The 27022-nt window shown below is 39.8% G+C and overlaps 1 protein-coding gene across 3 annotated transcripts in view; it reads right to left on the bottom strand.

Annotated features, from left to right (window-relative positions):
* LONP2 (lon peptidase 2, peroxisomal) overlaps positions 1 to 27022 on the bottom strand; it is a 98791-nt gene that overhangs the window by 4725 nt on the left and 67044 nt on the right. For 2 of the 3 annotated variants that reach the window (XM_027092216.1, XM_027092215.1), the window contains 2 exons: positions 25983 to 26116; positions 8186 to 8328 (listed from right to left, as the gene is read on the bottom strand). In XM_027092216.1, coding sequence (XP_026948017.1) covers positions 8186 to 8328; positions 25983 to 26116 — 277 coding nt within the window. Of the gene's footprint in view, positions 1 to 3161; positions 3398 to 8185; positions 8329 to 25982; positions 26117 to 27022 lie in introns of those variants that run through there. The other variant, XM_027092217.1, reaches the window with a different exon arrangement.

The following is a 27022-nucleotide window of genomic DNA, read 5'->3' as shown; positions in this document are numbered from 1 at the left end:
ACAAGTGCTGGCTCTTCCTCAGAGGGCTTAAGCTTAAGCTGCACCTCAAAGTACTTACTACTGCACATGACTTGGAGTCACATAGGGCTTTTTTGCCAAGACAGACTTTGGCATTTATCAGAAACAATTTTACCTTAAAGTATGTGTGAGTGACTTTTGATACTTAAGCACCACACCTAGTTACACATGCCCTAATTTTCAGGAACAAACGCAATCGTTTTATCTATCTCAATGCTTTTATTAGGCTGCATATTTAAAAACACTACAGCACCGAACTTCATTTTAGGCAATCATGAATTTGCTTCTGGAAGTAGAAACGCTCTTTTCAACGTACTTTTGAGAAGTGTTAGCTCCAGAGGCCAAGGTATATATTAAAACCCCTGGATCTTACTTCCCTGACACTCATCTTTATTGCCGCAGAGACACTGTAAAATGCTACTTCACTATGTCCTGGATCCTTTCTGTGTGCTCGGAGGCCCACTGTGCTGCCTCACTTCCATATTAAACTGATTGTGTCACTCACTGGTGATTACAAGCCAAATAGGTTAACACATCCAAGTTATGAAAACATATCAAACGTAACAGCTGAAAAACAGTTATGTTAACTTTTATCGCACATTCTGAGCCTCCAAATTTCTTATCGTAATAGAAGTTATCCATGTTAGAGGAACTGGGCACAATATGTCAACCCAGCACTAATGCAATCATGAGATTTTTCCACCAAGAGGTAACTTTCTCACTACAGAGCAGTAGAGTCTATAGCCTGAGTTTCTGGTTAAAGGGCTGCGTGGCTGATGCTTACTTTTCCAAGGGGCTTAGATGCTGAAAATCCTGATTTTAAATGGATGTGTGACATCCATTGAAGCTACTGGGCACTTATTTTTAGTAGTAAACATAAAAGCCTATTTTAAAGTTGGTTTTATATTTAAAATTTTAATTTTATATTTAATGATGTTAGAGACTGGGAAGGCCAGGTTGCATCGCTGGCTGAGCTGACACTGTGCACCACGGATTTCACCTTCCCTCAGCTTTGCATCTGCCCTGTTTTGTATCTATTTGAGGAAAAAGACACAAAAGATCAATATGCAAAAGATCAGTACTATTTAAGGAAAACACAGAAACAACTATTTATAAAAGTGTTCACAAGGCTTGTTCTTGCTAATATAAAATCAATTCTCTATACCTGAACGACATCTACTTTGGGTGGGAACTTGTCAGGGGTTCCTGTTTTTACTGCATGGCTCTTTTCTAGGACTGACTGAACCAGTCCTAAAGAATTATCCTCAATATACTGAATCCTGTGCTAATTTAACAGAAAAAGCCATATAGCACAACTTCATTAGCTATAATGAGAACAATCCCTTTTAACAGCTAAATCCTCAAAACTCATTTTGTCAGAATAATACCAAACATGTCCCCAAAGAATCAGAAGTAGGATTCATGTTGATTACCACATTGCTTCAAAAAACCAAGCCAGTTTCCAACACTCTCCATCTGCCAGTGCTCTGGGTAAAAGTAACTGGTCCATTGTTCATTGAAAGGACAGGGGGTAGATAAGTACACGTGACCAAACCAAAACCATCCAGGCTCGTAACCACTTTATTCTAACTTGACGGTAAGTGCTGAAATATTAACCTGAAGATGGGACCAGTGACAAATCTGTGTAACTCAACAACAACATACACGGGTGGGAGAACTGAGGGCAGGAGTTACTATCAAACCTAGAGTCTCATGATGAGGCTAATAGCAGTTATCTAAGAAGTAACGAATCTGTAATTCTTAGACTTGGAGTCATATTCTTCAAAGCCATGTGTTCTGAAATTGTAACAATTCTCTTAACAACCAAGCATCCAGTTTCTATGTATTTTTCCCTCGGAAATAATGAGTGCAAGTAAATATGAGTTTAAAAGATAAGATATATGCTCTTTCTTGCTCCCGCATGCAGTTTCCCAGCCATCTTAAACCCTTTATACAGAACAATTTGTATTTTATAGACTTCCCTAACAAGTGATTCAATACAATAATTTCAAAACTATGTGTATCTACTGGTACTTTTCTACCAGTTTCTAATTCCATTACTGGTTTGTGGAATCATCAATTGTATTAGCCAAGACAGGCCTAGGCTTGATGCTTAGAACGTTTTTCCCTCTAAATGTCAAAGTGGAGCAGGAGTTTCTCAAGTTCACTTCTGTCATTCAATTTCCCTTGAAACTGGTGCTTCAAGTTTCCTTTGTCTGTTAACTAAATCTTGTTCAAAGAAATGGTCATTTTCTTCTGTAATAATTCTATCAATCATGTAAATATGTAGACTGAGGAAGTGTTTAAAATATTTAATGAAAAACCTAATTAATAACAGGATATGTCTTATAAAGTATGACTGCATTCTGAACACTTCAATGATAGCAGTGCTTAAGGAGCATTTGAGCATCTAATCATTGCCAATTTCACACTGTTCTTTCCTCTCGATTAACTTAAAATAGTGATATTTAGTGATATTTGACTGAAATAGTAAATACGTACACTCTTTGTGACCCTTCCAAACCTAGATGAACACTTACAGTTTTAATACCTTGTTATTTACTGCTGCAGCCATCAGAGGGACTAAGAGTTTTACCTTCATCCAATGGTGCTTTACTGGCACCGGGAGCCTGGCCCCATCATGGATCACAGGGATGTCAAGTGAAAACCTCAGAGCGGTGACAGACTACCTACCTAACCGCATCAGATAAGGGGCCGCTTACCCCCCAGCACGGGGAGTGCAACAAGACCATCTAGTCAGTGCCTGTATCTACAGAGAGCCCTGCAGAGGCAAGGGTCCATGTCTGCGGAGTTGGGACAGGTGTCACAGGAGAGACTGAGTGGTCTTAAAATCTGCTGGGCAGAAAAAGGCCAGGAAGCCTTTTCACAGCAGAGAGGCCAGCAGGTGCCAAGGACTCAAGACAGGAATAATATTGTGGGCCTTCTCGCCAGGGGCAGGCACAGTGCCTCGCAAAACCTGAGCTGTCAGATGGCTGCGGTATGTGTGCAGGTTCGTGCCTCAGTAACGCTTACACCACACGTTGGTTTGTTTTCTATAGCTTGCACAGCATTTTTTATGCTCCCGCCAGGGTTGCCACCATGGCGGCTCTCCATCTGCCAACTTCTTTAAAGTCTCTGTAGGAATATTTGATTTTTCCAGTTGTGAACTTGTTTGCTTTGGAGGAGTGCCGCGGTCAGCCACCGTCACCTCTGGAAGCTGCGCGACACGGTCCCGGTCTGGCGCAGCACCGGCGCCGCTGAGAGCCAGCTGCTTGCAGGCCCTTCCAGTAAGGCCTTTCCTTGGTACAACTCGCTGGTGGTGGGCCAGGCTGAGTGCAGCATCGCTGCTGTCCTAACAGGGGCGTGGGGCACAGCAGGTCTGAATGGAGAGGGACGAAGAAGGAATTTACTACCATGACTCTTCGGGCATTTCGTTAGTGTTTATACACTTTGCTCATTTCTAGCACCTGCTTTTATCTGTCTGCAAGGCAAGCACACTGATGGAATCTCCTGGAATTCACCGGTGGATGCATTCTATTCAGGACGTTTTTTAAAACCTGCATGTCTAGTCTCTTCTTCCCTTTATTACTATTTTTTCTAAGGGCAGTGACCTTCGCATAGGAACTTTTTGTCCACCACTGAGGCTTTCATACAAACTATGAATAGAGTCAGGAATACTCAGATGACACATTCTCAGGATTAGCAGACGACAAAACAGACGCTCGTGGCTTGGATGACTGGTTTTCTGAGGCTGAAAATCAAATTTATCCTGGAAAGACTAGAGTTTATGTGTTTTTCTGATTGTGTCACCACATTTGTAGTCTATGAGATTGATTGTTACCCCCAGAGATATACAGGAACTCTACATGTTGGGTTTTTTTTTGGGGGGGTGTCAACTGCAGGATTGTATTATATTTATATAATGTATCTAATTATGTATATATATCTAATATGCAGATAATATATATGTGTGTGTATATATGTATCTCATAATGTGGAGGCTTCTCTTGGCTTCACTAGGATGAAAATGAAAATTATAAGATTCTCATCTCCCCCCAAAGAGGTTCATGTAATCAGTAAAAGTAACTGCAACCAAGTTTACCATTATTAATGGCAATCTCATAACTGACCAGATCAAATGAGACTCAATAGCTGCGTCCTTCCTAAGCCCTCCATGCCGGGACCCGGGCCTGCCTCTGAGGAGGTGTTCTGAGAAGCAGTCAGGGAGAATGAAGTCTCGGCTGCCCCAGACACCGGCACCTACCCCACCCTCTCCCACTCTCTCTCTCATAATGCAGGGAGATCTGTTATTTTTTAAAAGTGGGTGTTTAACTGATCTTGCTTCTTTAGGAAACTTTATTGTATTTGAAAAGGTGACTTATGATACTATTCCTAAATATGAAATCTAGACAAAGTTTCAGGAACTCATTTTTCAACCTGTTGAGAGAATTCTAAACGGATATAACACCAGTGAAAGTGTGCCTTCTTATCTTTCTTCCTGTTAGTTTGCTAGGTCAGTAACATTTTTGGTACTAATGTATTTTTGCAGACTCATCTTCAATGAAAATAAAGCACAGTAAGGGGTGGTATAGGTTATTAAAGCAAATATAAAATTAGGGTTATAATAAAAATAATAGGGACTTTTACTTTTGTGACTGGGCATAGGTCTATTTGTTTTAAGGGTGTATGGTGGTTGCAGGAACCAGTATTTGTTTTTTTAGCATGTACCGGGCACTATGGTGGGTGCCTTATATACATTCACTCACCAAATTCTAAAAACTATCTAAACCCTATATATAATCCCCCCATGCATCGGATGACGCCAGCACGGCCGAGGAGGCGGGGTTCATCACGCTGATTGGCGTGCCTCTTCCTCCTAACCCCTGCTTATGGCAGCCGGCTTCCCATCTTCATTCTCTGCTCACTGCCTTCTACAGTCAAACCCACTCTCTCCTTCCTGACCACCCTGAGTCCCTCCATCACCCTGGGTTTCTTCAGGGAGTACCTGAGACCCGTGCAAGCTGGCTTCTCTGTCTCTAAGCACACCCTTAACTCCAAAACCACGCTTCTCACCCTCACCCAGCCACCCTTTTCCCGGTCCTTATTGCCAACAGAAGCCATACGACCTTTGAAATCTGAATTTAACCACCCCCTTCCCTGACCGCCACTTTTTCATCCTTCTAGCTCACTTGTACTCAAGACCATCAACTCTACCTCCTTCACATTATACACCAGCTCTGTCCCAGCTTTACTGCTCTCCTTGTGCACGAATACTCCTCTGTTCCAGCGTTATCATCTTTTCCGTGTAATTACTCAACACTCTCAGCCCCCTTTCTCCATCATACCCGCCACAGGGGACCCTCATCACAGACCAGCTCTTCCTTCACACCAGGGACCCCACCGCACCGCACTACCCCAAAGACTCTGCTCCTGTGGTACCACCTCTCTCTCCAGCAACCTCAGTCTGACTCTCTCTACTGCACTATTCTGACCAGCAAACAGGCTGCCATTTGTAACCACTCTCCCTTTGACCTCCATCCTCCCTTCTAGCCACCTCACTTCTCTGCAGTCGTTCACAGCCAAGCTTCTGAAAGAGCTGCCTACAAACTACTTCTACTTCCCCACCTTCCACTCCCTCTTCAACACACTCCCATCACTCCTTGTGAACCCACTCTGTCAAGGTCACCTACAACCTCCATGCTCTAGAATCCGGTACACAGACAGCAAACACATCTGCACGTTCCCCCTTCTTGAGACAGTCTCTGCCTTTGTTTTCATGGCGGCACAACATCCTTGTTTTGCTCTTACCTGACTGCCTGTTTCTTCTTAGTTTCTCTCTGTCTGTTTTGAGGGCTCCTCTTCCCCACGTGACCCTAACTGTTCAGGGCCTGCTCCTAGGCTCCCTGCTCTTTACTCCGTATCCTTTTCCTTTGGTGATCTCAACATTCCCAGGACTTTAAAAATCCTCTGTTTTCTAACAACTCTATAATTTATATCTCCCATTCCAAAACAGAGTACTATAGTTGGTAAGAATGAAATGAAAATCTGAGGTAGAGCAGGTATGCCTTTTTGTTAAACTGCTGTACTTCAAGCAATTCTCTTTTAGCAGGAAAGGGCAGGAATTAGCTTGGCTGCAGGGTATTATAGGAGAGTGGAAAGAATACCGGACTTGAGTTGGCTGATCTGAGTTTAAAGATTGGCCTCACTAATTGCAACTTATGTGAATTTGCATGATTCATTTAATTTCCTTAAGCTCTTTCCCTGTGTGTAAAATGGACGACCCCTGGCACAGTGATGGACCTTGTCGACAACAAAGAAATGTTCCATAAATCTTAATTTCATGGATGCAAAAAGCTGTGGTTATATAATTTGGGGCTGATGGTCATTAGACCACTAAAGGTAGAGAAAGAAACCCCTGGCTCCAGGGTAAATTCTCTCAACTGTGGAAAATGTGAACAAAATGTTCCAAACTCCCAGATACCAGACCTTCTATTCTAAGATGCTATTTATAGAGGGGAAAATGGCTACTGGATTCATACTGGTCAAAGTGTTCATATGTAATAGCTCAGATGCTACAAAGAAAATAAAATAGTTTTTGCAGTGATATCAAACAGAGCTATTAAGCAGTGTTTATAAAATTTCTCTTTTCTGTCCTTGGGCTCTTTCTCTGCCAAAGCTCCAAGAATGTCAGCAATGCTTCCAAACCTAACAGGAGCAGTCATGGCCGGGAGTGAAGGGTCTATGCAACAGAAACACGCATCCATCTTTTGTTTTTATCAACTGCCCTGGTGTAAATTCCCAAAGAATGGCTGGCATGTACTGTTCTGGAAAGCCTAGAGAAAAGAGCCCGCCGGACATGCAGGAGCAGAACCTGTTTCTACTGTCACTCACAGAATCACTGGGTTCACTCGGAACAGGAAAGCAGCTTTGGCCTGCGTTCTCAACCAAAACAAGTTTTGCTCCACTTCTTTCAACACTTCAAAATTTAAATCCATCCACAGTATCTTAAGAATTCAAATAACCAAAATAATGTTTCTGATTCTATCGTTCAGGACCAGGTTTACTGCCAACAGTAAACGCGTTCTATTCTTGTAGCTGAGAGCTTTGCAGAATTAAATGACTAGCTCAGAGTTTAGGAAAATAAACAAGATGGGTTTGGGGGCTACTTCTCTTCTTCTCAGTTTTAAGACTTGAGGAAAATCATGTTTACTGGTAGTGATTTCAAATGCTGGATAGAGAGATTATCTTCTGCATAATTCACCAGATATTATCTTCTGAAAACCTTTTTTCCTTTACACAGACAAGGTGATAGTAAAGCTTCTGAAGAAAGATGCTAATAAGTTCAGTAGTAAAATACATACTCTTTCTAGTAAATGCCCCAGGAAAGCTCATATAAGCATCCTATAAAATATATCACAATACCTCAGCAGTCACAGCTTCCCTTGGTGATCTCAACATTCCCAGGACTTTAAAAATCCTCTATTTTCTAACAACCCTATAATTTATATCTCCCATTCCAAAACAGAGTACTATAGTTGGTAAGAATAGACCAACACCTATTTCTATCCAGCTCCCTTGACTCGGTCCTGCTCCCAAGGCCTTTATGGCTCCGCGTTCCGCTATGAGGGAGAATTACGGGAGAGAGATGGAAATAGGGCTGGGCTTGCATGTCGGTTTAACTCGAAAGGCACTAGTAATAACAATGAAAGAACAAATCCTGAAAGATGCCATCTGGTCTGCACTAGAGCAGCATGAAGCTAAAGCCAGGCTCATGTCTTCAGGTATTCTGTACTGGGTTGTTTCCCTCCCTCCTCCAAGTCTTTGATAGCACAAAGAAATACTTAATTAAAGCACATACAATAGGAATATATAGTTTCTAAGGAGGAAAGTCAGAGAAAGTCAGAGACACTCTTCTTAAAATGAAACTGGATGCAAAGAACAAGATCAGACTGGGTTTCCAAAAGAGGATCTGGCCAGGGTCTCTGGTGCTCTGCAAAAGCCACATTATCACATTAAGCACCCAAATTTAATACCATAGAGAACACAAGTTTCCAATCTTAAGACAAAATTCAGCCTCCCCAAATACCCAAGTCTACTTCTCCCCCAATCTATTAGGGAACCAACAGAGTAAACTGGTGGGTATCAACAAAGGAACGAGAATGATCACCTCCATTTCATACATCGGGGGCCCAAGGATATCTTTCAGAGCGTGGAAGTCAATCAAAATTGGCATTTCAGGTGGTAGGGCCAAGTCGGTAGTGTCATTGATAGATTCGGGTTTTGTATCTTCTACAATGTGTTCTCTGTAACCTAAGAGAGAAAATTTTATTTAAGAATTCTCAGAGATTTGCAGGTATGAAAATTCATTAGCAGTAAATATCAAACAGAAGCTCAGTGGACTTCCAACCGTTCAGTCACCTTTATACCTTTATTAAGGCACAAAAATTCACCTTGTGTACCTGTGGTACGCAACAGAAGAATTAGTCTTTCAAGAGCCCCCGAGGGGTGACACAATGCATTGCCCTGTTCATTTACTTTCACTTGTTTGTCCTCCATCTTCCCCCATTAAAGTGTAAGCCCCAGGAGGGCAGCAACCTTGCCTGTCTTCTTTTCAACCATTATATTAAGCCAAGAGCAATGCCTGGCACTGTTCAACTGATGGCCTTTAGAGGCCAGATACTCAAGTGTCAGATGCAATAGATTACCTTGTACAATTCTCTGTGGAATCAACACAACTCAAACTGTTCAATTCCCTCCTCAGAGGAGTTGCATCAGGTGTCCCATTTCCTGACAGCCAACGTGAACTTGGAAATGACAGAACCCCTAGAAGCAATGCCTCTTGTGTAAACATATAGCTCAACTCCAAGGTTATTATTTTCCAATAAAAACGAATATAATTGTCATCACCAGGGTAAGATAATATGAAGCCTGGCTTGAAATCCCTATAATAATGGACTATTTTCTTTACCTGCCTAAGAGCCCTGGCTGCTGACATCTTGTCGAAGGACTGACTCATTCTGGTTGAGATCAGACAACCAGGGAGCAGGAACCAACTGCCCTAGGACCACCGTTTCTACTGGTCTTTGTAATTCCAATCTGAGTAAAGAAAAATGTTACTTCAGTCTATAGCCAGAAACCTAAAATAAGCAGAGGTTTAAAAATGTAAGAAAGGGCTTCCCTGATGGCTCAGTGGTTGAGAGTACGCCTGCCGATGCAGGGGACGCGGGTTCATGCCCCGGTCCGGGAAGATCCCACATGCCGCGGAGCGGCTGGGCCCGTGAGCCATGGCCGCTGAGCCTGCGCGTCCAGAGCCTGTGCTCCGCAATGGGAGAGGCCACAACAGTGAGAGGCCCGCGTACCGCAAAATAAATAAATAAATGTAGGGAATATCTGGCTCTATTCATCTTCATTCCCTGCTTTCCTTTTCTTTTTGTTTTACCATAATTCTTCTAGTTCTTGTACTACCTCACAAAGTGCTTTAAAATATTTTTCTTTTATTGCTTTCTTTCCATACACCCTTCCTTCTGGAAATGATTACTGTATATATTAATATACAACACATAATAATTACAAAGTCACCTAAACATTGTATATCCATCTATATTTATTCTAGCTTTGCTATGATTCTTCTATTCTGATATCATGAAGTTAAAGGAATTGCTTTTCACTAACTCCTTTCTTTTCCAAAGTGATTACTGAATATGTTAAATCATATTAGACCTTAATTTTAGATTCCAACGATAACTGGACACATCCTGGGGTGTCCCCAAATGATCCCCGTGTCTCACGGCCTTGCTGTGACCGTCAGGGAAAGGGCTCTCTTGGCCTACTCTCTTGCTGGGCCTTACAGGGCTCCTCTTCAAGACTGAATCACAAGTGAAAACAGACAACAGTTCAGACTTTTTGCCACTTGCTGGCTATTTGACTTTATGCAAAACATTAAACCTCTCACTACCTATCTCTGCAGGATTCTTGTGAGAATTAAAGAGAAAACCCTTTGCAGACTGCAAAGTGTAATACACACACTGTATCCTAAGTGTGGGTCTTGAGTTATACATAATCTCATAGTCATACCTCTGTAATGTCACTTGATCTTTCAAAGTTTGGCTCAACCAGATTCTAGGAAGTCTTCCCTGATCTCTGCAACTTCTTACAGCACTTACTTATCTGTTTCACTAAACTGAGCAATTCCTGGGTTACTCAGTCGCGTGTAGGAGATCTTCTGTCTGCTGCTCTGTTTGCAGCAATGTCAGTGACCAACGGTGGGGAGGCACTTATACCATCAGTTTAGCTACACGTAGATCTCAGAGCGGAACAGAAAGTGACATTGCTTAATTAAAATTAATGCACAGAGAAAAAGCGCACTACTGTCTACGGTTACCGTACACTAAAAATGAAGGGCTCTGAAACTCTAGCCAATGCATAGAAGAGGCTGTGACTTTCTTTAGCCTGTTGTGTTTTGTGACGGGCTTTTCTGAGATCTAATTACTGTTGCCAGCCTGGAATTCACTATCACAGGAGGAAGTAAAGCTGGATGGGTGAGAGCCAATCCACAATTATGTAACCACTGTTTTGGGATATCCCATCCCTTTACAAGTGGAGGAGTGAATTCAGTGCTTTGAGTACTGAGGGGCTGGGGGTGTGGAGAGCTACTTCTAATGCATCTAGACCTTACAATGCAAAAGATGGCCATTCACTCCAGGCTCTAGGCACAGCAGCTGGGTGATGAAAACTGCAATAAACTTAGAACTAATCTGTGCTTCAAAATGTTCCATCGTGGAGCACAAGCCTAGAGAACTAAAGCTCATGTCAAGAAAATGGTGCCAGCTAATCAGGAAAGACAGGCTGGCACTGGATTTTAAGAACCATCCACTGCACCTTGGGTAACACAAAGCGAGAGCAAGAGAATGCTGGATTTTCAGAGAATACACGCTCTGATTCCTCATTAAACATCATCTCGCCAACATGCCATTCAGGGAATGAGGCCCAGGTTAGAGCTGAACCCTGAGGCCTCGCACAAGCTTTCAGTACTCAGCTCTAGTGCCACGTTCTCCGTAGTCAGAAGGGATTGGCACCAAGAGAAGATAGTGGCAGAATCTCTGGGCCTCATTATGGGCCTTGCCCCAGATCATAACATTCACGCCAGGTGGACTTTTTAAGGCAAGGCAAACAAAAACAATTTTAAAAAGTTCAACCTCCCTATAGGACATGGACCCTGTCCCACAAATCCTTCCTGTTGGACCTGTACAGTTAACATTCTTCTTCTATGCCCTTATCTTGGGCTAAAACAGTGGTTCTTAACAAATGGGTAATAGTCACATGAAAAAATGATTATTTCACTAAGAAGCAAAGAAGTTTAAATTATAAAAACAAGATACATTTTCTGGTTACAAAATTAAAGTAACCAGTAAAGAAGTTTTAAGAAATGACAAAGTACAATGGAAAAGAGAGTGGAGAGATCTTCTCAAATACTATTGCTTATGAAAATATAAATTGATTCAATCTTTCTGGAAAGCCATGTGTCAACATACTGAAAGCCTCCTAAACAGTCATAATCTCACACCCAGTGATTCTATTGGGTTGGCCAAAAAGTTCCTTCGGCTTTTAAGTAAAAATAAAAGACACATTTTTCATTTTCACCAAGAATTTTATTAAACGACGTATTCACCATTTTGTTCCACTACCTTCTGCCATTTTTCAGGCAACATCATAATTCCATCTTCCCAAAACATTTTATCTTTTTGAGCAAAGAACTGTTCCAGGTGCCTTTTACAGTCTTCCAGGGAACTGAAGTTTTTTCCATTACGAGGATTTTGTACAGACTGAAATAAATGGAAATCCGAAGGTGTTATGTCTGGTGAATATGGTGGATGAATCAGAACTTCCCAGCCAAGCAGTAACAGTTTTTGCCTGGTCATGAAAGAAACATGTGGTCTTGCGTTATCCTGATGGAAGATTATGCATTTTCTGTTGACTAAGTCCAGACACTTTTCTTCAAGTGCTGCTTTCAGTTGGTCTAACTGGGAGCAGTACTTGTTGGAATTAATCTTTTGGTTTTCTGGAAGGAGCTCATAATAGAGGACTCCCTTCCAATCCCACCATATACACAGCATCACCTTCTTTGAAGACCAGTCTTGGTGTGGTTGGTGGTGGCTCATTTCATTTGCCCCACGATCTCTTCCGTTCCACATTATTGTACAGTATCCACTTTTCATCACCCATCACAATTTGTTTTAAAAATGGAACTTTTCATTACGTTTAAGTAGAGAATCGCATGAGGAAATACGGTCGAGAAGGTTTTTTTCGCTTAACTTACATGGAACCCAAACATCAAAGCAATTAACATAACCAAGCTGGTGCAAATGATTTTCAACACCTGATTTGGATATTTTGAGTATACTAGCTACCTCCCACGTGGTATAACATTGACTGCTCTCAATTAATGTCTTGATTTCATCACTATCAACTTGGTCTACCCGACCATGGAGCATCATCCAGTGAGAAATCTCCAGCACGGAACTTCACAAACCTCTTTTGATACGTTTGATCAGTTACAGCACCTTCTCCATACACTGCACAAATCTTTTTTTGCATTTCAGTTGTGTTTTTACCTTTCTTGAAATAATAAAGCATAATGTGCCAACACTGTTGCTTTTCTTCTTCCATTTTCAATATTAAAGTGGCTACACAAAAATTCACCAGTTTTGATAAGCTTTTTTAAAAAATGCACGCTGATATGACAGTTGTCACAATACAGTCTAACAAAATTGCTTTGAATGAAGTTAAAGACAACTCAGCGCTACTAGAAGCATCTTACAGAAAATACCAAATGAACTTTTTGGCCAATCCAATATTTTGAAGGAACCTATCCTTAAGGGCATAACCAAAAGTTTAGACAAATGTTTAGACCACAAATATACTCACTGAAGCACTATCTGTAACAGCAAAAATTAGATCCATTGTAAATACGCAACATTAGGCACATGATTATGTAAACTGTGGTACAGCCACACACCTAATAAAATACTACACAGTCACTAAAGCTGTTTCCTAAGTGTTTTTTAAGTGATGCGAGAAAATCCTTTTGAAACAAGATCAAACGGAGGAAAGGGGGGGAGTATAAAATTTCATGTGCCATGATTTTTACTAATATGATATAAATGTATATGAGAATGAATGAAATGATATAGTCTAAAATTTTAACAAAGCTATTCCCTGAGTTTATGAGGTTAAGATTAAACGATGAGATAGTCAATAGATAATAGTCTCCAATCCTGGCTCTGGCTTCCTGATTGGCCTTGAAAAAAGTTACTTTACCTCTTTGTATCTGGTTTTCCAATCAGTAAAATCGTAATAATTATAGTAACCCTCAGAGTTGCTGGGAGAATTTGATAATGCTGAAAGCCTTACTATGCATAAATGAGGAAATGAATTATGTAGTTAGAGTAGTATTTAACACAGACTTCTAAGACTCACATGTCTTACTCCATAGCCCCTTTCACTAGAAGAAAACAAAATGCCCTCTGCACCCCAATCCCACCCAGGGCTCCACAGACAGGGCTTTGACCACAAACACACAACTGCTGGGAATCACATAAATTAAATATATTTAAGAAAAAGAAAAAGATACCAAGACTCAAGACTCTGCCCCATGTTTCTCAATGGTATTATCAGCCCGTTCTGAGTCTAATTCAGGACACAGCCAGGGTGGTCAGGGCATAGCCAAGGATCTTAATGGCATGAAGGTAGCAGATAAGCAAATAGCACCAGAGGCAGAACCTGCAAGGCACTCGCTCTGCCAGCATGACAAATGTGGACCTTGGCAAAGCAGGGATGAAACTCCGGGGGTACTCCCCAAGGGCCAAACCAGGCTCTATAGCTGATGTTGCCATGACAAAAGCTATGACAAAAGGATATTCTATAGCTACAAACTCCTCAGGGGAAGGGTCTGGCTTTCCCAAAGCAGCTGTCACGAGGACATGATCACGTGATCTTTTCCAGCCACTTTCCCTCTGTCAGAAGAACATGATTTACATGAAAGCAGGCCCAAGAGCCAAAGAATCACTGTGGGAAGCCGGGAGAAAGGAAGATCCTAAGAAGGGAGGACAGGAGGAAGAACAGAGGGGTGTAATACCTCAGGAAACTCCAGTAGCTTTCTTGTTTAAAAAAAACATTTCTTACCTTTTGAACAAATCTTGCAGCAAATGGTGTCTTTGGGCAGGTGATCCAACCAAGGGAAAGTAGCAGAGGCCAGGAACAGGGTACTGACACCAAACATCTATTCCGCAGAATGTGGCAGAAACAAAAATCTCCCCAACCACGAACAGCCCCAGGTTATCTATAATCATCTTTACTCAGGACAGAACTTTTTAGGTATCACTTATTATTCTCTATATTCTACTTGACTTGAAACATATGCTACACTCTCTAGACCACTCTCATGAGCTCAAAAGCTACATTTCGTGGTACTGCCATAAAAGGAACCCCTTCTTCTAGATTATTAAAGACGTGTACATCTTCACGAATAACAGTTTCTTTTTTAACTCCTTCGGGGTAGGTTTGGAGGAGAGGATAGGGTGTACAATACTGTTAACTGCAGCCAGCAATCGAATAACAGGGCCCAGAAACAGGGGGTTAATTCTCCAAAGGAACAAATATAAATACTACCTGCTCCTCTCATACTAATACAATGTCCCTGAGAACGTCTCAGATCTCATTCTGAGGCTTTAGCAGAATTCAGGTAGCATCAGAAATTCAAGAATAGGATGGAACCATGATATATAAAAATATAAGAGCTAGGCAGAAAGTAAGAAATCTGGTCCAACCTTTCATTATTTTAATACTCAAGGAAACTTGAGACCCAGGAAGGTGAAGTGAATCGCCTGATGTCCACAGCAAATTACAGACAGTCTCAGGGTTCTGGACATCTGGCTAAGGGGACATTTTGTCCCACCTAAAGTCCAGTCTAGAAAAGCTGCCTGTAGCTCAGAAGTTCCTTGACAAGGCAGCCAGGTGGTAAATTTAGGGATTAGATTATTTTTTTCCTGACTGAAAATAATCAACACATCTGGCATTACATACACGGATTCCCTTCTATGACTGCTGTCAGAAAAAACTGTGCAAGACTTGGAAATGAGCAAAACATAGATTACTGGGTATTGCCCTTCCAGGCTGTCTGTGTCTCAGTGCCTTTCAGCTATTTTCCTGTAAGCTGTAGGAAACTAATAGTAATACAAGTGATTCTTGTCCATAGAAATGAAAATGAATTTTGTCTTCTCCCTTTCCCAAGAAGCTGGTTTTGCAAATTAATTTCAGCATTCCTCATTGCCTATATAGATGTCTGCTTTCTGAATTCTCCGTGGAACCAGATCTTACTGGTTCTCTCATTAATTAATGAGTTCATTAAAATCTTTAACACATGTTCATTTTATACCTGTATAGTAGTGATGATTTTGCCATTAAAAATTATTATCCTTTAATACTGAACAAAAACACTGTTTCTAAAAAGTGACAAATTCTCCCAGTAGCCAACTCTTAACCACTAAGAGTAGCTGAAGTGTTTAGATTAAAAAGCTTTAGGGCCTCAGACAGATATCCAAATTGCTTTAGATACAAAAGCATGAAACTTCCCATTTTCAGTATTCCTGATTTTGGGTAGATCCTCAGAAATATCCAGGTGAGGTACAACTGATGCTCCTTATTTCCAAGAGGCCTTGGAGTCAGATGGCCTGGGTTTGTGGTCCATTTCTTACAAGCTTGTATGATTTGGGGAAATTTCCTTAACCTCTTTTTTTTGGTAACTCTTTTTATTATGGTAAATATTGATCATTTTAGCCGTTTGAATTGTACAATTCCGTGGCATTAAATACATTCACAATGTTGTTGTAACCTTCACCGCTATCTATACCCAAAACTTTTTTTTTTTTTTTTTGCGGTATGCGTGCCTCTCACTGTTGTGGCCTCTCCCGCTGCGGAGCACAGGCTCCGGACGCACAGGCTCAGTGACCATGGCTCACGGACCCAGCCGCTCCGCGGCATGTGGGATCTTCCCGGACCGGGGCACAAACCCGTGTCCCCTGCATCGGCAGGCGGACTCTCAACCACTGTGCCACCAGGGAAGCCCTTGCATTCTTAAATCTTAATAACATCTATGGACAAATGACAAATCACCAAAACACTTAATCATTACTTTGATTTGCCAAGAAACTATCAGGTCTTTAATACTGGCTTTGTCAAGTAAATATAAAGATTTTTAATAAATGAAAATTAAGTATGTGACAAAATTATTACCGAATGATTAAAATTTTTTCTTGCAGGTTGAATCCAATCACACTGGGCTCCTGCATCTTGAAGAAGCAGCAAAATGAAACTTACAGATTGGTTGAACTATATTTGTGTGCAGGGCGTAGGATGTGTATTACTAGGTATATTAACAGGTAGTTGGCAGAGAGGTCGTGTATGAACCAATGAATGGGAATACTGTTTACATCTCAATTCCTCAGCATACATGGGTATGTAAACATGGATCCAGACCCCATTTAGGCATGAAGAGAGATTTGTATGGCTGCAGTTATAAAACTACTTTTTTTAAAAAAAAAAAACCAAGTCTACTTTACAAATTTAGATGAGATGCTGAGATTATAAGTGGCTTTGTTATTTCTTACAAGATAATAGAAGTATGTGGCTCAAAGCTAAATTGACTATAGATAAAAAGCATTTGAGAGCCTTCTCTCAGGAAGGCAGAAAGGGGAAAACAAAATATCTAAAAACAAATCAGAGAAACCTGAATATTTTCAACTATATAATTTGTCTGTCAGTTTCAGGTTAATCTTTTCCAAAAAACCATCTTCCCAGCCAGAGGAAGTGTGCTACACGCAACTGAGATTCAAGTTACTGACCCTGGCTGCCAAAGCATTTGTGCCTGCATATTTTCAATCTGTTTTTCTTTCTTTTTTTCTTTCTTTTTTTTTTAAATGAACTAGTTGTAATGGGGAAATCTGTGGATCAAATGCCCAGAAAAACCTTCATGCTAGCAATAAAATATTTTAAGTCCTTTCTGCCAATATTTTCTTTAATATTTTGGGGACGATAATACAACCTTAACATTACCAAATACATTTTCTTTCAAGTTTTACCTACTAAACATTTCTATATAATAACTGTTGAGATACAGATGGACATTAGGATTGTGAACCATTTCTCAATTTTAGTAATAGTTATCTATTCATAAAAATAAAGAACATCAAAAAAGGTATCTGGAAAACATTTGTTTTTCCATCTATTTACCTATTCAAATCAATTCTGAGATGTAAATAAATGACCATTTTATCTCGATTTACTAAAAGCAACTTTTAAAAGCTACAATATTTATAACAAATAAAATGAAGCTTTCAATGATCAAGTCAATGCCTCTACAGCACTTTAAAAACCATCATTTATCCCACATCTAAAAATTATTTGTTTATATATCTATCTCCCCCCGTGGACTACATACTTGTTAGAAGTTCTCTTTCATCTCCTTCCCAGAATCCAATCTAGAACCCGGCATACCATAAGTATTCAGTGACTGTTAGCTGACTCACTTACTGAATAAATTAGTATTATACAAAGGTCCAAGACATAGGACCCTAACTTTATACCAGACAAGAGAGCTTGTACCGTCTCCCACGGGGTTTTTTTGCATTAATAAACCTCATTTCCTGTGTTAGAGATTCAGAAAATAGTCTTGGAGAATTACTTGGATTAGCAGTTAAGATGCAGACACCATCTGTAGTGTTGTTGTTTTTTTTGTAGTATTTTTTAAAAGTATTGTTTTATCATCTTGTAACTTAAGGCTGGTTTTGATAATATATGTCAATGACACCCAAAGGCCACTGTATCTTCCTATATGATTCATTAAATGGAACAATGACTTTTTAGTTTTTAGACAATATTTGATTTTCCTGTTTCCAAATAGAGTTTAAATAACAAACGTTTGTCTCCTATCTTACGTAAGTAGGATTTTTCCTTTATTACAGCTTCCTTTCAGTCTACATAGGCAAACAAATCTCTTAAACCAGGCCAGTATTGAAGAGGGAACAAACAGTAAATCAGCATAAATGTAAGAACAGAATATCTTCATGATACCGGCAGTAGATACCAATATTAACACTTTCATCTCAAACTTGAACACCACTTGATTTTAGATGTATGGACACAACATGCTGCCTAATATCCCTACAAATGCAAAGGATTTAGCATAGAAAGTCTTAAGCTAAATTTAATTAGATCTTGGTTTGCAAAATCCAATTAGCTGTAACAGAACCCTACAAACCCCCAAAGCTTTAGAATCAGCAAGCCAGGTAGGTGCCCTGGTACTAAAACTCTCTCTGAAGTCCATATTCCTTAACAGTTAACCTTAGTTGTTCCTTTGACTATTAGAAAATTTTATTTGTCCCGAGTCACTAATACAATCAAAGGAAAGATAAGCATGAACAGATGAAGCAAGACTTTAAATACTAAAAATGCAAAATGAATCAAAACTTGTTAGCCCTATCTGTGCAACCTGGGTCTTTAATAAGAACTCAGCTTAAGTTTGATGGATGGATACTCAACAGCACAAACTTAAATGCTGGCTTAGAAAAATCCTTCTGATAATAAAGCGTCTTAGATTGTGATGACTACTGAACTGCTACAAGCCTTTTAAATCAGTAAATTCTGTAAGGATGTGCAGAAATTCTCAAAGTTGCTGCTTAAAGATTAGGAAAATGTAGGCCAATTTAAATTCGGCCCCCATAACAACACTAAAACTGTGGCTCGTCACACTGTATTCAAAGACCTCTTAACATCAGACGTAGGCGTATCTTCAGAAACTAAAAATCTGACTTCTGAGTATTATTATAACAATTTAAAATAAACAGCCCAAGCATCTGGTCTGTGGTTTCTGGGTTCAGAGGCAAACATACAAATTACTCTCTCTTTTTTGTTCTAACTCTAGCCAGAAAGGAAGATATGGGATTTGGGTTAAAATGTTTGAGGATTTTTATATGTAACTGGAGCCAAGTAATAAGAAACGACTCAATTATCCTCACTTTATTAAAAACAGCTAACAAAGTTTTTATGTCCTCAAACAAAACAAAACAAGAACAATATCAACAAAATCCACATTAAAAGCTGACAAGTAAAGGTTGCTTCCATTGTTACTGAAGAATCATTCATTTGCTTGGGGGTCTTATTAAGCTTTTCTCCCCTGAAGGTCCAGCCAACAGAGTTATACAACTATTCTTAACTGTTCCTGCAGCACAGAAATTTCCACTCTCTGTTAACAACCCAAACCACAGGTCTTCTTTAAAACTCTAAACAAACTATTTCAATCTTCAGGAATGGGGGTTGTATTAATAGAAACGAAATGTATAATAACCTTCTTTAAAATAAGTAAAAAAAAAATATCTGTGAGAGCCAGCCTTCAAGATGGTCCCCAATGATCCCTGCTCCCATGGAGTGCCATCTCTCACAGGGTTGGTCTGTATGACGAACGGAATGTGGCAGAAGTGAGGATTATAAAAGCCTGCAGCTTCTGTCTTGGGCTCTCTGTTTCTCCCTTTTGCACAGCACACTCTCTGGGGAAGCCAACAGCCGTGTCCTGAGCCTAGGAAGAGGCCTAAGTGGAGAGAACCTCAACATCTGGCCAACAGTCAGCAAGGAACCTAGGTTGCTATGAGATATTGTGATTTTAAGAAGTGTTTCTCATCTGTATCTGCCCATCATCCAGGCTCACAGTTCCCAAAGCCTTTAGAATATCCTAAGTGTTGACAGTGATAAAGCTGTCTTTTGTTATGTGAATGAGGTGACTTTTAGGGGCACCTAGGATGGGTGCTGGTTGCCAGGAGATTAGAGGGTTGAAACTTTCTGTCCCACCCACTGGTATCTGGGGAGGGGGGAAGGGTCTGAGGTTGAATCAGTCGCCACTGGTCAACAATCTAGTCAATCATGACTAAGTAACAAAGCCTCCATAAAACCCCCAAAGGACAGCTTTTTGGTCCATTTTTGGAGAGCTTCCCTGAGCCAGGGTGCCAGGCCCCAGGCTCCACGACGATGTGGTCTCCTTTGTTCCGAACCTCACCCTATGAAGCTGATTCGTATCCTTTAATATCCTTTTATAATAAATTGGTAATCTAGTGGGTAAAAGGGGGCATCTCCTGAGTTTGGTGACACGTTCTAGCAAATTAAGCCCAAGGAGGGGGTCGTGGGAAACTCCAATTTGAGCCAGTCAGTCCGAAGTACAGGGAATGACCCTGGTGTATGACCTGCCTCTAGTGGAGGGCAGTCTTGTGAGACTGAGTCCTTTGCCTGTGGAATCGGATGCTGTCTCTAGGTAGGTAAGTGTCAGAATTGAGTTGAATTCTTAGACACCCAGCTGGCATCCCAGAATTGCTTGCTGGTGTGGGGAAGCCTCCACATACACAGTGGAATTGGGTGGGTCTCGGAACCTTTTCAGCTAACAGCCATATCAGTGAGCCTGGAGGCAGATCCGCCCTGAGCTGAACCTCCAGTTGGCTGACAGCTTGACCAGAACCTCACAACTACCCAGCTAAACTGCTCCTGGATCCCTGACCCACAGACACAGTGAGATGATAAACGCTTGCTAACTGATTTACTAAGTTTTGGGGTAATCTGTTACACAGCATTGAATAATGTAAAATCCAATAGATAAAGGGAAGATCCTGCAACAGTTAGAAGACTGCTCCAAGAAGTCAAAGACAAAAGAATTTAGCAAAAAGTTACACAAAGCTCAGAGGTTACTTCCTGAAAACATTATATATAGTATTTTCCATTAAAATAAGAAATTCATGACATTAGACAAGAGAATGGATATGCTTCAGATTTGGCGATGACTAGTAGGAAAAAAAAAAAAGAGCTGAAAGGATCAAAACCACTTGTTTCTCCTGCAGGAACAGCTTCCTGTTTTGGTTACAAAGGATTCATGCTTAAAATAACCATCGTAAAGCATGCTGAGGGTCTGAGAAGTCAATGGCAGGAAGCCACAACAAAGAGCCCTGAATGCAGCCCGACAGAGGATGATTCCTCCGGAGAAAGGACCCAAGAAAAGCTAAGGAAAAAGCTACCCTAGCAAATGAGTGGCATGTAAAGTGAGGAAGGCCCATCAGAATGCGGCTCTCCTCTCAGCATCTGCCCCCCGCCCCACTCCAGCAATGAGCAGACTTGCTAAAGTGGCAGGCAGGATACCTCTCCTCCAGCCGGCATACTCTTGCTGACAGCCAAGAGTGCGGTGACCCAGGAAAATTAAGCTAATGAAGGAGGAGAATAGTGCTGTAAACTTTGAATATTTTATTTTGATGCATTTTTAACTGTGAAGTCTGGAAAGGATACACCAAAAATTAAGGATATTATATCTGCCTGTTTCCACTATATTAGGTTGATTTCACTGTCCTACATAAGGCAAACATATCAGAGAAACAATACATGTTGAAATGCAATTCAGTCAAACTGGGACCCAGACTGAACTAGAGAAACTCCTAGAGTTAGATTTGTGGTCTAGCCAGCCCAATGTTTTGTGGCCAGTGGGGGCCCAGGGCATCTATCATGAGAGGATAGGCATGTTTTCACTGACATCAAATCCTAATGCTTGTGATTCACACCACCCAACCACTTAGCCCTTTTTCCAATCTACAGCTTCTATTTTCTTATGGACTGGGAAGTAGACAGCTAAGTTTATAAAGATGTGTCTGTTAACAGAGTCAAATAGGCAAGGCTTAGTGTTTATTGGGGAATTCTGTGAAGGGACTTATGAATCAAATCAGGGTCAAACCAGACAGCTGCTGAGAATCCTACTCAAGTAAGATTTTATAATAGTCAAGCAAGTCACCCAAAGGTACGAAACAAAGGCTATAGAGACTGGTAATTCTTCATAGGCATTTTTTCTACCTCCTTTGTCTGTCGTCACTATTTCTATTCAACATCTTCCTGGAGGTCCCTGCTAGTTCATTAGGAAAGAACCGAAATAACAGGTATAATGATCAGAAAGGAAAAAGTAAAAACTGACATTATTTGCATTTGTGATAACTGATGGTATGTGTAGAAAATCCAGAAGAGTCTACAGTAAGAATTAATAAGTCAATTTGGCAAGTTTGCTGGATACAAGTCAATGTAGTATTCCCATATACTAGCAACCAAAAAAACTAGAAAATTAAAAATACTATTTATAATGATACACACACATAACACACACATACAAGGATCAATTAACTAGGAATATATTCAATATCGAAAGAAAAATATGCAAAAGCTCACCACTGAAAACTATTAAAACACTTAAAAACATTTATTAAGACAAATAAATGAAGCTAGTCATGAACTTGAAGACTTGATAATATCAAATTGTCAATTCTCCCCAAACTAATTTACAGATTCAACGCAATCACAATCAAAATATCAGAAGGTGTTATTTATTTATTTACTTATTTATTGGTAGAGATTGACAAGCTGATTCTAAAATTAACACAGATATTTGACGGACCTACAATAGCCAAGGCAATCCTGGAGAAAAACAAACCTGGAGGATTTACACTATCAGGTATCAAGACTAAATGAGATGCAGTCGTTCTTGAAACCGTGTTTGATGCTGCCACTGGAAATTTCATCCAAAGTACCCACCCCCACTTACCATAAGTCAGCTAGTTTAATTCATTTTTCCTTTAAGTGTTTATCTAAGATCTCCATAACATAACCACATACATATTGCTTTAAGTGACATTTAAAAAGCTTATTCAAAATAACATCTAACACACTTCATGAATAACTGCTAAACCCGTTAATTTTGTCTCTTTCTTTCCTAAGCAATTTTTCAGGTGACTTCGATGACGACAGTTAAGAAACTAACATCTTGAGGTACATTAAGTTTAATGTAGCTTCTCCAATGAACACCGTATTTTTCAAAAATAATTGAGAGTGCTCCATATTCTGAGAAACTTTATAAAGATTGGTTATAAAGTGAATCTTTCTTTGCTGAGGATAATTTTTGATGAAAAAATCTCATTAGATATTAACTGGACATATATGGTACATGAGTGACTGAACAAATGGACATATGCCTAACGCTTTAGAGAGAAACATCCAAATCTGCAAAACTGAATACATGGAACATGTGTGTCCTTGGCTAAAGGCAGGCAAAAGCAGAATAAAACTTTAGCCGCAAACTTTTATCTTTCAACCTAATATCCCAGAAAGGAAAAGGGCAATTCAGAACACGCTAATAACATACAGAAAAACATAGGCAGTGCTGCTTTTATGAAATAATTCCCATACTTTATAGGGAAGTGACCGAAACCATAAATATTCCTCCTCTAACACAAATCAATTGGAAATCTCACCCGCCTTCTAAACTCTGTTATTTGTTCTGACAGTTAAGACCCCACGAACACAAAGACAACTGTTCACAGACCAGTATTTCTGGGCCTACTCCAGAAAGTTTGTTCGATATGCTGAGGTTTCCGCCTGTCTTTAAAGCTTGTGGCCTGAAATTACTTTTCTTCCTGGCAGCAACTCTAGGTCCAGCAATACTTTTAACATTAAAAATAGCTCCCTCACTGCACTACTTGAAATTTCTAAAACAACTTCTATTTTAGACTCTAATTTTATGTAATTCATTTCTTAATGAGCAACTTTCAGTTACTAAGCTAGCTGCATTTGAACTTTGTGGCATGAGAACCCAATAGAGACTTTTTTTTGGTAGAAATTTTCCTTTTGGCTTGGTTGAGGTCATAAACATCAATTCAGGATACCTTATAATTATTTTACTAAAATCTGGAAGAGAGTCACCTACATACTCCAGGGTATCTTACAATGTAAGACCCAGCTTGGAGTCCATGTATCTCTAATAAGAACTACAATCAAAATCATCCTCTCAAGAGACAAGTACTTGTCCTAATTAGTTATTCATATGGGTGTCCTAGGTAATATCTTAACCACCCAAGTCTGCTTAACTATCTTTTACGATTTGTTCTGTGAATCATGGATTTAAAAAAAAAAAAAACAAATAAATGTTACCATGAAACACTGGATGTTCTCACACGGTTCACAAGATGACCAAGTTCTTGAGTATTTCTGGGTTACCTTTAAATAGCTAATGTGGTCACAGACATTATTAGAAATATGCTAATGGATGTATATAAGCACTGTATAACTATGGAACGCTTCTCTTAACATCAAATCCCTCTGTATGTGTTATTATAAATTCCAAAATAAACTGTCTAAATCCTAAACACAATTTTCAAAATGTGTTAACCAGATAAACTCATTTCACTCTCTGCCTTTCTATTATATCACAGACAAGAACAAAAGGACACAGGCTCGGGTGCCAGAGGCCACAGTACGAAGGGAGGGTTCTAAGAATAAAAAGGGGAAACTCATGAGGATCTAGCCCTTATATTTAGAAAGGGAAAAAAGATTAAAAAAACATTAGTTCTACACTGTCACTGTCAGCTACACCGAGTGACACAATTCTTAATAGGCTATCACTCACCTAGGGTACTTTTTAAAAATTCAGATTTCTGAAAATGGTGGTCTGAACATGTGTTTATCTTTAAACTTCCTCTCCAAATCCTATTAAAATGACAAGAAACAAACAAACAAAAAGAATAAACCCACAAGAACAAAAAGAGTAAGAAAGAAGAAAAGAGATGCTGACAACATTTTGGATAAGTGCAAGTAGATGGGCAAGAAGTAATAAACACTTAGCAGGCTAGAAAATGTGGAAACTTTAATGTCTGTGAGGGTGGGGGTGCGGTGGTTATCCACAAAGGCTCAGGAATTTGAGGTACTCCTGAAAAGATGGGTGAGAAGTGGGACTAAAGACAACAAGTTTTTTCAGTCTCTGTAAGAAATAATTATGGGTTTAAGATCCCTCTCCTACTCCACATAACAAGGGCCCCCCCCCCGCCCATTCAACAGAAGGTGGGAGGTTCACTCTCTGGAGAAATGAACCAGTGAGGTTCTAGGCACAGTGCGAGCAGGAGTGCAACACATGTGAGGAAGAGGAGGATTTGGGAAAGTCTACTCTTTGGATGATACTGTGGTTGAATGTACTGCGCTTAGCAATAGAAGGAGAAGCAGGGAAGATGTTTCACTGCATCTGTTCTACTGAGCTTACCACAAACTATATGGTTTGTGATTTGGTTCTTCAGCCATATTCATCAAAGTCCTTTCTAGAAAGACCTATGGAAATGGTAGAACATCTAGTAAGTCTCTTTACTATGAAAGAGTAAAGAGATTCTCTACTGCTCAAGTCATGTGTGTGAAAGCAAATTTTGGCAACTACGCAGCAGCATGGCCTGGGGCAAGAAGTTAAGACATTTTAACTGGGCACCGAAGGAAATGTCCACATGTCATTAACTCGAGGAATAGACTCCTTCCCTTTTTTTCCTTGTCACCACCTCCACAATTCTTTTTCAAAAAAAAAATAGTTTAAATTACATCTTAAATGTGTATCTATCAAAGAAAACGTGTGAGAAAAATATTACACATGAAGCTATTCCAGAGAACAAAGATCTGCCCCTGTAGTACTTGGACAGCTTGGATTTTTTTTTTTTCTCTTTTCTTTTTACTGTTGTAGCAACTTTCTATGCTATAAATATTGAATGACTTAACAATCTGGATCAGAAGGAAAAATGAGAACGCCAGAACCCAAACATAAAGTGTACCATCATTACAAAGCTGGAGAAAAAATATCCCTAAAGCATTAATACTAAGTATTATTCCTGCTCAAACTCTGTATTATTTGTAGAAAAGAATCCTCTTGATAAAATACATCAACCATTAAGTTTTACTTACTCACTGGATGCACTTACCAGTTGAGAAACATGTGCCATTGCTCCAAGGACCACCCCACACTATCCCTCCACATCCAACTTTTTTTGCCATTTACCCCTAGCCACCAAGCCTGTAGGCACCAGATCAAAGTCACAGACCTTCTCCCTCAGCCACATCAGGACGGTCCAACCTGGCCTCTCTGTGCTGTCCCTCTGCCACCTTCACAGCAACAGCTCGGCAAATGGCCCCCAGCTTCCTGTCCAGAGAGCGAACCCCTGCCTCTCTGGTGTACCTGTCATCAAAGAAAAATATTTTATTTTTGGCTAAACACCACCTGTAAAAATAGAAGTCATGTGATTAACAACTACCCTAAAGGAAGTGTACGTTTAAAAGTTTATTACAGTTTCTTGAGTACTAACTGCCTCACCTTTAAAAATTCCTCTGTATTCTTATTTCTTAAATATTCAGAGTATTTCCAGCTACAACTTTTCCTTTTATATAGAATATCTTGGACCATTACACTATACTTAAAAGTGAATTATTGGTTCTTCAATTTATAGCGCCAAAGTAAATTTAGCAGCACATAAAACATGATTTACTCCTTGATGATATGTGTAAGTGCTTTCTTAAAATCTGTCGATTTAAGAAAATTCTGATAAATTTATTATACATGAAACATTGCTGAAAGAATCAGAAAAATAATTTTTTTTCCAAACTAAAGCAAAAATAATTGGAGACAGAAATCTAGTCTTTACCTGGAACTGTGCTAATTACCTCTATTTAGTGTCTTTTCATTGTAGAGACTTCTAAAGAAAGAAATATGCTAATGATGCAAGCATTGTGATATAGTGGAAAAGGTTCTAAATGTGGTTAAGCAGAGCTGTCTTAAAAAACATACACGTTAGACTCAAATTCCATAAGCCACTTCATCATCCTTTATACAATACAATCATTTTTGGCCACCCAGCTCTGGATGAGTTTGAATGGACAGCATCAGCTAGAGAATGCAGTTTTATCTGAAAAACTGGATTTGATTAGGCAGTCAGACATATATTCAAGACTCTGGGGAAGCAGATTTTTTAAGTTCTGAGAAAAGACAAATAAAATTCTTGGCTAAACACTCTAAAGTAAAAAACTAATTTCAATCAAAGGAATAGGAAGATAAAGGAATAAAGTCCATATTATACAAATGCATGTA

The sequence above is a fragment of the Aethalodelphis obliquidens genome, unplaced genomic scaffold (genome assembly GCF_003676395.1).
Source record: "Aethalodelphis obliquidens isolate GAN/ISIS:26980383/991018 unplaced genomic scaffold, ASM367639v1 scaffold75, whole genome shotgun sequence".
In the NCBI taxonomy this organism is placed as follows: Eukaryota; Metazoa; Chordata; class Mammalia; order Artiodactyla; family Delphinidae; genus Aethalodelphis; species Aethalodelphis obliquidens.
This window is presented reverse-complemented; position numbering and strand designations above follow the sequence as displayed.